We start from the raw sequence: 11,579 nt of genomic DNA, 5'->3' as shown, positions 1-11,579 counted from the left end.
GGAAACGGCAGCGTTTTCTTAGGGGGATGTTTGAAATAACCACCCACTTTACTAGCAGTTGAAAGGAACGTTCCCTTAGTACAGCTAAACTTTGCTGCCAGGCTGCTCAAATCTTAAACATGAAGAGTTACCACCACCATTCTTGTTTTCTTTTGTTTTAAATACCTGCTGTCAGATGAGGAATCAGCCGTTCTGCTCTGATCACAGCAGCAGGAGCACCCCACGCTGATGCACGGCTTGAAGCAGCAGCCTGGATGATGTGCAGCGCTATACATGGGAGAAGCATGTGTGCATCCACAGGGCAGCTGGTGTTATAGAACAATCCAGCAGCACAACTTACAGTCAGCAGCCAGCAATTACCACTCACCCACCCTACCTGGACTTTACACTTAACGCCAACAGAGCAGTTTGCTGTTTTGCTAATACAGCCAGGGGATTTCAGCATTCATTCAAAATTTGGTCCTTTATTAGGCAACAACAAGTACTACAATTCTGAAGAAAACAAACCAACTTTCACTTCCAAGCATTCCTCAAAATACGCCTTTCTAACTGTCTTTGAGCACCTCATAGCTACATGTGTAACACGTTTCCCAGTTGCCATTAGCTTACAGGCATTGCATGACATCAGAAACAAGTTCCCCTGCAACGTCAGACACTGCTCACTAAAACCACTGTCCTTTCATAGGTCAGTCCACAATCTTCACAGGTTAACTGACTTTCTTCTGATTCTTGCCATTTGTTGAGTCCCAGTGTAGGATTACATTAAAATACAGCCAAAAGAATAAAAAATGTAAGCAAGAAATACAGGACACTAATACGGGGAATAAATCCGGGAACCTCTGTGGAGGATGCACAGCAGCACTCATCACAGACAGGACGCCCATCAGGGTTACAGATAGAAGGAACTGTAAGACACAATGATGCGTTAGCTAGTATTGATTTAACACCTCACATGAATAATCTGTTACTTTCATCACTTGGGTGCTTTGTATTCTTCAATCCACACACAGATGACAACACAGGAAAAATACAACTTCACATATCTCTACCCTGACACAACACAGCGTTCCCTGCAGGACGCTTCGTTCAGTTACAGACATAACATGGCTCCATACAAATAGTCCAGTACCACAAAGAGATTTAAGTGAGAGCAGTAGGAATTCCAGTTACTCACTAGACTCCTGACGATCTTGGGAAACAGCCTCATCCAGAAGACGTTGCCCCGCAGGGCCAGGTAGAGCGGCTTCAGCTGCAGGTCCTTTGCTGAGGTCCTTTCAAGTATTGCAAAGGAAGCCATGCAGACTGACAGGAACGCCAGCATTGTCACCACGTAGGGCAGCAGCAGGCCGTCTTTCAGAAGAAGAGGCAACATACTGTTAGAAGACAACGATCACAGCAGTGAGTGCACACTGAGGTATCTTCCACAAAGGGCAAGAAAAGGGTAGAAAAGAACACACTGGTAATTAGTAGGATCAGGTAAGAACAGTAAAAATGACATCGAGTGTCTGACTCACCTGAAAGTTGATACAAGTAGAAACCATGTGGCCATAAAAGGGATTTCATTTATCATTAAGCAGACTGGTCTAAAAAGAAAAAATAAAATAAAAAATAAAAAGGAGATACACAAACACAGACGTGCTGAGGAAGGCCCAGAGTGCATGAAGCACTGCATCCACTGCCTGTGTGCTCCTGCAAGCCTTACACAGAGCGTTCTGCCCAGAACACCTGCAGCAGGACCCAGCTACTGAGCTGACAGCAGGAAAGACCAGCACTGTTGTATTCATATATTTTCATTTACAAGTTACTCAGAAAAGCAAGTGTGTATTTAACATCAGCTATATTTATAAGAAAGCAGCATGCAGTAAGTAATAAGATGAGGAAAATCAGAATAAACATACTGAAAGATCATTTACTTACACTGACACCAGGAGAATAGATTTTTCATGTACTTGAAAGGAGAACAGGAAAAATGACAACGCACAACTAATCTGAGAAAAGGAAATCAGAGGTATATGAACGTCTGTGAGTGCAGCACAAAGCGCTGCTTTAGGTTCTGCTGCCATAGACTCTGTATGAATATATGACCTAAATGAGCTGATTTTTCTAATTAACTGCTACATTTACTCCCTCACAATTCGCAAGTACACAGAGCTGCTTCTGGAACCTCCTGTACCTACAAAAAACCCACCCCAAAGCACTGCTGGAAAGCTTAACCAGAAAACACTTCATGCAAAGAGCCCCCACTCTCAGTGAGACCTACTGACAAGTCTCCCCACCATGTAACACGTGGCTACACATCCCTGCTGGCAGATCTCACAGCATGAACAGCTCAGCTTGTGAGCATCACTTGTGCACAGTATCATAAACAGCCAATACCCCCCAAACTGTTTTCAACACAGAGTTTGTTGTTTTTCCCCAACCAAATAGAAACACACTGGAAGATGCCCAGCAGTTCTGGGGAAGGCTAAAGGTTGGCTTTAGGCAAAGTTGTGGTAAACGCTCCAACAGCACTTACACAAAATTAATAATGGAAAACTACCTATTACTTGAGATTCAGCATCAGCTTCACAAAATTGGGATTTCAAGGCAATGATTTTGTACTTAAGTGACAGTAATATAAATGCAGATCTATTCAAGGAAACAAGGAGACTAAAATGCAAGCATTTGAGAAAATAGCCTGATTTTCTTTTCAAGCTACAGATGAGCTTACAGTGCTCACCATGAGTCTTTCCATAGACTTCTGGAGCCAATGCATTAAGGAAAACAAGCACAAGAAAGGAAAAAAATCAACTCCATAAGAAGCTCTGTCGTGCAGGGCTTCTTCAGAGGTAAATAATAAAAATACAACATTAAACTCCTTAAAAACTGAAGCTAAGATTTTAAATCTGGATGTAAAAGACCAATCAGACTGTGCTGGCCATCCCTGACACTGTGGCAACTCTACATAGAAACGTTGGTCACACACCAGCAGCCAGAGGCAGCCAGCAAACAAGGAGCAATTAAAGACATGCACTTACCAGTGCTAATTTAAATACTCGTAGTGTTGGCTGGACAGTCAGCTTGATACAAGGAGGAAGCAGGCTCAGGAACGTCGCAGCAAAACTAAGGGATTTTGCAAGAAAACTGGTTTGAATATATGAGTAACTACTTCAGTTATATCACGTAATCGGTTCTGAAATCTCTGTGCACCTTAGGAAATTAACCGTAATTTTCAGATATAAAAAAATTGCTCAGGAAAACAGATAGAGGCAGACAGCACTGAATGGTCTTCACCAATAGAAGTGTCTTAGAAAAAGGAATAGTTTCCACCAGGATTTCAGATGCTGTAAATCTCAACTCAAACTGTTCCCTTATCTGAAGAACAACTTCAACTTCAGAGAGCATTAAAAGTTGTAATTATTCTCTGAAGAGGACAGCACACAGATTTTAATTCAGCCTTAGCCATTCAAGTAGCTAAAAAATCACTATATAGAAAAGCAGGAAGTTCTGCAGTGGTTAAGTTTTCCTAACAGTACCTGGGGAGACATTTATCATTTGGAAGAAACACACAAAGAAAAGATTTTCTCAAGATTTTAAACACCACTTCTTATAATTCGTTGAAAAAATTACTGATTGTACAAAAAACCCTGCAGATGAAATGCACCTAAAGCACTTCAGCTATGCATTACCTGAGCTTGAGCTGAGCCTGAGGTGATACCACATCCTTTACCTTTATAAGGACACTTAGGCTGCACCAAACGTTTGCTACTTTATCCTGGGGAAGAGAAACAAACAAACAAGCAATGAGTCATCAATTGCACCACTAAAGCCTGTGGCAGAGACAGAAAGAGCACTTGGGGAAAGGGGAAGATTATTTTTTTAAACCATTAATGGTGCCAAAAGACACTTGTGAGCATGTATCCTAATCTGAGGTGTAACTTCAATGTTTCCCATTTTCAGTCCAATACAGAAAGTTTCAAAAAGCCTGGCTGAATCATGTCCTAATACAAAATAGTTCTCCAGTGCGAGAGCCTATGACATTAGTCATGAGATCACATACTTAATAAGGCTCAGGAACCAGCTGCCCCTAGAAAAACTCTGACTAAACAACAGGGTATACGAATCCTTTCCCAAATGTGAAGAGATTCTGTACACTGTCACGTTTCATTACATACCTGAATGTATTTAGCTGTGCTTACTGCTCGCTAGCAATGACAGAGTTAACCACCAATAAATCAAGAAGTCTAAAGACATTAGCAGTTGTGCTAGGATCACTTTCAAAATTAAATTTGTAACTACAGCTATCATGCTCATGAAACTCATCCCTAAACAGCTGCTTGAAACACAGCTGTGTAGGCATAACAGCAAGAAGGCTACTAGCACCAACAACTGAGCCACCTTCCTCATATGCTCACCAGCAATACAGAGTATGTGCTTCAAATCTGCTGAGGATTACAAGTGAACAGAGGGTCTGGCAGCACCAGCAAACACACAGGACGCCTACTTAATAGCCAATCTGATTTTACAACCATCAGCATTTGTTACTGCTTCTGTAAATGGGAACCAATTCAAAGAACCTGTTACATGCACCCCAGTATAAATTTACTGTACATTGCTTACGTGGACAATTTCTCATTTTATCTAGATTAGCATCCAGCAGGTCAGTCCCCTCATCAACTCAGAAAATATCTGGGCTAATATTAGACTAAAATCCTTCAGCTTTTTCAGACTCTCTGATTATTGTCACTTACAAATATCATTTTTAAACTTTGAACTGCATAAAAAATGTGTGGTGACCAAAGCTATTCATTGACAGATTTCAGATAACTCCCAAGGAGTAGGGTCGTTGTTTTTCAGGGGACTGAGGAGGTCTTTTGTGCATTTGTTTATTAAACAACAACATGAAACCACAGAATATACTCCAAGAATGCTGTCACCTAAATAAAATGCTGCCTGCAGTACAGCAGCATTAACTGCTTAAGAAAAAAAAAATAAATAAAGAGGCAGTTGTGCTATTATTTATACCTAAAGATTAAAAGAAAATTCAAGATGAGCCCAATGTGTGCTTGTTTAAATCCCTGTGACATCAACACAATTAAAATCCAGAGTTTAATTTCCTGGGTTCAACCTGAAGCTGAGAACTCACTTTTGCAAACACGACAGTAACTTTTGTGCCATGTTAAGCAAAGCACCAACAACTCCCTGTTACTTTGGAAAGCAGCACCATTTTTGTACCACTGATACCCCCGTAAACAAGTCACTGCTTTACTGGATTAAGGCTGCAGCACTCAATGCTTGCATACTGCACAGTGCTAACAGCCTGGGGAAAGGAACAGATCTACAACTTCTGGGAAAAAAAGTGAGGGAACTCACACTAAAAGGACAAGTCAGGATACAAAGGAACACCTACACTGCACTCTAAATAGTTGGTTTGGGGTTTCTTTTTAATTCCTGTAAAAAGAAATAAATGCTGAGCAGAATCAAAGAGGCTGAATCTGCAAACATTTCAGGTTAGATCTTCTGACACTGTCAATTACTATGGAATCTATCTCAATGGAAAAATGTATGGATTGAAGTATGAGTTTGATGATGGGATAAGTGTTGTCTACTCGTATAATATCCTGGAAGATGCCAGCTGAGCTGGGGTTAAATACTGGATTAAATAACTGGCAAGAAATGACTGCTGAAGAAGCCATCTCAAATTACGAGTTCTGTGGTGTGTCTCCCACATGAAATCCCTAAAGGTCACGATGAAGGTTTCTCAAGGGATCTAAGAATACAGAACATTTGCAGCAGGGTGGGGGAGAAGAAAACATGCATGCCTCAAACAAGCCTCGGTCAATGGGAAAGAGTCTTCTGAGCACTTGCATGATTTGTTCCACATCGGTACAGAACGGGAGCCAGCAGACAGCAAAGGAAGCCACCACTGTCACTGCTAATTTAATTAACAACAGTAACCTGCAATAAAGAGAAGAGTTTACATTAAAGAAGATAAAAACAGCTACTCTGAACAAAAGTCAATTCTTACTTTATAAATTAAGTCTTTTTTTAAAAAGAGAACTGAAGGTAACCAGCCTGAACAAGAAGAGTCACCAGTACCACAGGAAAAGTTCATCATCCCCAGATTAGCAAGAACAACTCCATGAGAAGCGGAGAGCTACTGCTGTCCATCTAATCTGGTTGTCCATCGGGTTGCCCATCATAGCCCACATTTAATCTAGTAGACAGAAGGCAGAGTCCTGAGGAGAGACAGCTTAACAGACTTTGCTATCTTCACGTGGAAATACTTAATGTAGATTTCAACAAGAAACACTTGTTTTGTGGGAGAAGAATACATTACAAAGTATCTTCCACTAGAAATTAATTCAGAAATGAGAACATAAAGAGAATTCTCAGTGCCAGGCTGCCTGAATAAATTCTTAAGCAAAATCAAATGCTTTGAAACCACTTACCCCTTTCCTTTCATTCCCTCCTTGAAACATTTTCCAAGTAAATAGCAAAAAAAGGGCAGAGAATGGTAGAGCTCCATTTGCTTATAATTTAAGGCCAAGCAAAATGCTACCGACCCCAGAAGGTTCCAGTCATAAGACAAGAAAAGTACACCCCACAAGGCAAATCCAAGGCTCACTGAGTTGTATATGTTTTTTTTTATGTTAAGGACAAGATGCACATTTTAGTACTGGAAATTACTAATGAGTGCCCTGAGGGACAAGTGTAAAATTGCACACAAAGTAAGTTCTCCCACGTTTTAGAAACCACATTGTCAGTTGTGACTGTTTTCTTCAGAGGAATGCTTTGACTTCTATTTAAAGCCCTTTTTAAAAGGTTTATTTATTTCTAAGACTTAACTCAAAGATTACATGGGCAAAAAATGAGAACAAATATTGCCTGAATGTTAATTATACATGTGACATACTGTCAGTCAACCAAGCTTTGAGCTCAACTAGTAACAAAAGCAAAAGTAAGATGCATCAGAATAAACAATTTTTCTATGATATTTCCATAATTAAAGCTTTAATGAGCCTCTCCTCTCACAAATGATATATTTAAAGAACATTCAAGTGTTGGTGTGTAAATTGTGTATTCCTTACCTACAGGACTACTGGGTTTTATGTGTGTGATAATGTTACATGCACCTTTACTAAAAGCAGTTACATCCATTGGATTTTGAAGGCAGGTTCCCAAACTCAGCTGAAGACTGAAAGCTACAGTTACAATTAAAGTACAACAAAAGATCAGCTTTGTCTCCTACCCTTACACTCACACCACAGCAGAAACTATCAGATATGCTTGTATTCCCTATTTTGTTTTCTCTTTGGCAGTACAAATAGCTGTGACAAGACATTCAGATCATCTCAATTGTTTTCAATCCACTCAAATCTCCCACCCAAAATCACCACAGATATTTGAGATTTCACACTGACAAACTGTTAAACCAACAGCTGTGATCTTTAAGGGATGTGCAGCAGCAGTTAAAGTTAAGTAAACCTATTGACTTCTTGGGAGCTGGTGACAAATAGTAAAGTTATTCACACAGTCATTGGGCCGGAAGAGACCACAGGAGACCATCCGTCTGCTCTACCTATGCCATTACTGACATCACTTTGCTGAATCTTTTCTTAAGGAACTTTGTGCTGCAGATTCCACAGCTTCTACTGACAACCTACTCCAGCATGCCACTGTGATTAAGGTTCAAAATATTTATTTATGTGTTTGAAAGCCAAGTATTCCCTAGGTGAGCTTAGGGATATTAACAGATGCACACACACAGACACAAAAACTGCCAGCAGATTGTCTTCTTTTTTGTATATCTCTTACACATCAGAAAATAAACACTGGGCCTTCTACTGTTTTACCAGCTTCTCTCATCTAAGAAGAGCTGCATCCTACTCCTGGCTGCACGTGATGTATCTTTAAAGATGATCCATATCTTTAGGTCAGATCAAAAACAGAATTTCAGAATTCCTGGACTGTAACTCAAATATCTAACAGTAATAAGATTTGTTTGTTTGTTTCCATGGCTTCTTTCTAAGATGCATTTCCATCCAAGCTCATCATGCAGGATCTTGGAAGAAAAATACAACTTAGTAAATTATTGGATTATCAAAACTTGGTTTAGCAGATGTTGAGATTTCATGTCCCTTAAAGTACTTCAGTGCCCACATTTATCACCTGCAGGATTGTGAGCAGCACAGCCTGGAACAGCCAGCTAACAACAGTTAGTTTCTGATGGGTGAAGCAGGTGTAAGAACAGAAACCTCATTAAGAAGACCCACCTGTGGGGGTGTCTACCACCAACACTGACTAATTAGCTCCAGTGCCATAGCTCAGATGCCTAACTCCTAAATGGCTGGGCATTAAGCAAAGCAAATCCAATCTTGAGTAATTGCAAAGACAAGCATGGAACGGTACATTGTATAGAAATGAACACTTTACAGCACTGTGCTCAACATGCTCTTCTGCTATCAGAAAGATCTCAGGTGATTCCTTTTCCAAACAAATCACAGGAGCACAAGCCATTATTCTTTTCACTCATACTACCATTGACATTTTCAGCAATAAAGTGACTGACAGAAATACAAGCTTGAGGCACAGAAAGAACACTCTTCATGTTTGGATTGATTTGTCCCAGTAGCAACTCTTCATCTCCAATATATTCCAGACATATGGTTTTCTCTACCAGTTCTGCTTTGGGGTAAGCAGAGGCCCCTCAGATGAAGTCATCTGCCTCCCTCCCAGCAAAAGACAATTACTGAAAGAACAGTGTTACTTTGTAAATGGAAACTCCTGTCATTTCACTGCAAAAAAAAGGATACTGGAAGTGTCCGTGGTCAATAAGAATGAGGCCTGGATAAAGAAGTATACAGAGAGCAGTGTAGACCTGAACATGAGGACGGAAAAAGAAAGAAAAAAAAATAAGCTTAAGAATTAGACATAAGAAAATTTATACTACAACTCCAATAGATAAATTTGCCCCCCTGTGGTGCATCCTATGCAGGAATCTTCCTCTGCAATTTATCTTCTGACAGTAATATTTTGAGGAATAAAAATGGATAAAGAATTTCCATAAATAAGAAAACACTGAATGAAGCCCAGCCTGCTCTTTGCCAACCAGCTCAGAAATCACTCACACCCATCTTAAACCTCAAAACCACTCCAAAAATGGGAAGACTTTTTATTCTAGAAAAATACTGGCTCTGCTACAAGGAGGGTGCAAAGCACAGCAGCTCAAACGTCACAGCTCGAATCTTGTTTCTGCCAATCAAGTCATACATTCAGAAAGAAATACAATTCCGCAGCTCACGGCTACTAAACCTCAGTGCATCTTGTTTTTGCCACTGAAGACACTGAAATAATTGCTGTAAAATTAATTAATGGCTTTTGGTTTTTTTTACTGAAAAGTTGCCAATAGGAGATATACAGATTGCCATTGGTTTTATGTGAATTGACACCAGTGCTCTGTACACTAATTAACTCTCACCCTGTTGAATTTCTATCATTTTAACTGCATGGACTTTACTGTTTTTGTTTTTTAATTACACAAACATCAGATACTTGCCTTCCTTTTAGTAGATGCTTCCCTTAAGGAGCAACAATATAAAATAACTGCAGGAATATAAATCAGCAAATCAGCAACAAACACTGAAAAATAAAGATGAAACTCACATTAGAATCCTCCCACATAATTCATCTTACTACAATTTACATTGCCCATTTTCATCTGGGTTGTGAATATTTTACTGCTTAATTTTAACCATCTAATGTTCTACGTCTTGTTTGCACCCTGCGTTATTCAGATAACTACACAGTGCTGGAGTCAGACTTGTTGACTATCTCTGAACGTGGGCTTTGCAGCAGTATCTTAAGGTGAAAACTCCACATCAGTCACTCAAGTCAACTGAAGCTCAAGAGGCAGCAGTTACAGTTCCAGCTGGATATGAATTTCCACCATCTCATGTTGTATTACAGTTTGTTCCGTTGTTTTAAGGATAGCTCAACTTTGGCAGTTACACCACATCTAACATTGTCCAAATGTTTTACATAAGGCAGTGGAAAAATATAAAAAAAAAATAAATGTTCTAATGAAGAACTTTTGAGTATTTTAATAAACAGAGTCATTACACTTTAAAGGACAAAAAGAAATTGGTCTAGATAATTTGACCTTGTTAATGTTGCTAACACTAACATTTCTGATGCCCAAAGGCTGCTGCTTCCACGTGTTCAGCTGTCCCGACTTCTGGCACAGCCTCAGTCAATAACGGGGCACACTCTAGTTCCTCACATGCCAAAATGAGAGAAGGCATTCTTAATTCTCAAAAGAAATCAACTACAACTAGATCCAATGAAGCTTTTTTTTTTTTGTCAGAATATATAGTTCAAAGCCATAAATATATGTAACAGGCTTTAGATTATAAAAAAAGTCCAACTTATTTTTGTGTTAAGTACTACAGATGTGGCCAAATAGACTAAATTAGTTCCTTGGTTTTCATAATCTGCCTACAGCAAGTAGTTGTAAGAAGGTCAGTGAGACAAGAACCAGCAGGTTCATCTGCCTAGGATTACCAGCAGCTGAATTCTACTTGATTGTTGCCTTAAGAGCTTAAGCTTACATTATTTCTATAAGCAGATTTCAGAAAATGTGCAACTATTCCAAGAGGAGAAACATACTTTGCCTTTTTCATCACAGGCTTTGGAAGAAAACGTTTATAAAGACATCAGTTATTCGGAGTAATAACAATTCTGTAGGTTTAAGCCATGATTAAACAAATATACCCAAGGCATTAGCAAAACAAATACCCTGACACTTCATATAAAGGTGGAACATGAACAGCTGACACCGAACATTTCATGCATTATTTTAATGGCTGTTGTTTAAGAAGTGTTTAATCAGTACTCCTAGATCTACCGGGGGTTTATCAAGTGAGTTGATTTCAGAATTAATACAGACCATTTCAAGGATAATTAAGTTTTAGAGATTTTTTTTGTTTCAATTCAATCGATTATTAGAGACCAGACTGAGAGGTTCATGAAGTACAGAAAAGCTATTGATGAACAGCAAATTCTGCCACTGTAATCAGAAAGCACTTTGTGGAACAATATTGTTCCACAAAGCAAAGGACACGTTTCAAATGGTAGAAACCAGTAACAAGATAATTTGGCATCTGTCATTGCTCTGAGAACAAAAGTTCACTGGACGCACTGTTTGTTGTCCTACTGAAAGAGCCAATTAATTCAGTTATTTACATTATTCTTCTGCACTTGTTCTACCCTCATCTTTGTCAGAGCAGTTTGAAAGAATCAAATGGTCAGAAAAGCGACTACATGAAAGTGACAGTCAGTATAGAAGTAGAAAATATATTTTTACTTTTTATTTACACTGTTTTATTTCCAAGAAGTAGCAACCATTAAAAAGAAAAAAAAAGTGACTTCTTTAAAATATCCAATAGCTCCCGCTGCCAGGTAAGGTATAAAAGCTCACAATAAAGATCTTCCAGCAAAGCCACCCAAGTCAAAGAACTGAGCAACTGGTGAAAACAGATGCATGAAATTAAGCATGCTAAATTAGTAAGCCAGACCAAACCGTGTGATCATCCCACAAC

General features: G+C 39.2%; 1 protein-coding gene across 9 annotated transcripts in view; it reads right to left on the bottom strand.

The window, feature by feature from the left end:
- Positions 1–444: 444 nt before the first annotated feature.
- ALG6 (ALG6 alpha-1,3-glucosyltransferase) overlaps positions 445–11,579 on the bottom strand; it is a 19,966-nt gene continuing 8,831 nt past the window's right edge. For 7 of the 9 annotated variants that reach the window (XM_015870756.3, XM_015870757.2, XM_085511894.1 and 4 more), the window contains 10 exons: positions 9,539–9,621; positions 8,796–8,860; positions 6,432–6,617; positions 5,802–5,937; positions 3,669–3,754; positions 3,018–3,102; positions 1,918–1,988; positions 1,515–1,583; positions 1,175–1,373; positions 445–905 (listed from right to left, as the gene is read on the bottom strand). In XM_015870756.3, the coding sequence (XP_015726242.2) occupies positions 708–905; positions 1,175–1,373; positions 1,515–1,583; positions 1,918–1,988; positions 3,018–3,102; positions 3,669–3,754; positions 5,802–5,937; positions 6,432–6,617; positions 8,796–8,860; positions 9,539–9,621 (1,178 nt within the window). In that variant the 3' untranslated portion in view covers positions 445–707. Of the gene's footprint in view, positions 906–1,174; positions 1,374–1,514; positions 1,584–1,917; positions 1,989–3,017; positions 3,103–3,668; positions 3,755–5,801; positions 5,938–6,431; positions 6,620–8,795; positions 8,861–9,538; positions 9,622–11,579 lie in introns of those variants that run through there. The other 2 variants (XM_085511899.1, XM_085511898.1) reach the window with 2 other exon arrangements.

The sequence above is a fragment of the Coturnix japonica genome, chromosome 11 (assembly GCF_054131305.1).
Source record: "Coturnix japonica strain WE chromosome 11, WE-NBRP24, whole genome shotgun sequence".
Taxonomy (NCBI): Eukaryota; Metazoa; Chordata; class Aves; order Galliformes; family Phasianidae; genus Coturnix; species Coturnix japonica.
The sequence above is the reverse complement of the archived record's forward strand: the minus strand, read 5'-3'. Positions and strand labels throughout refer to the sequence as shown.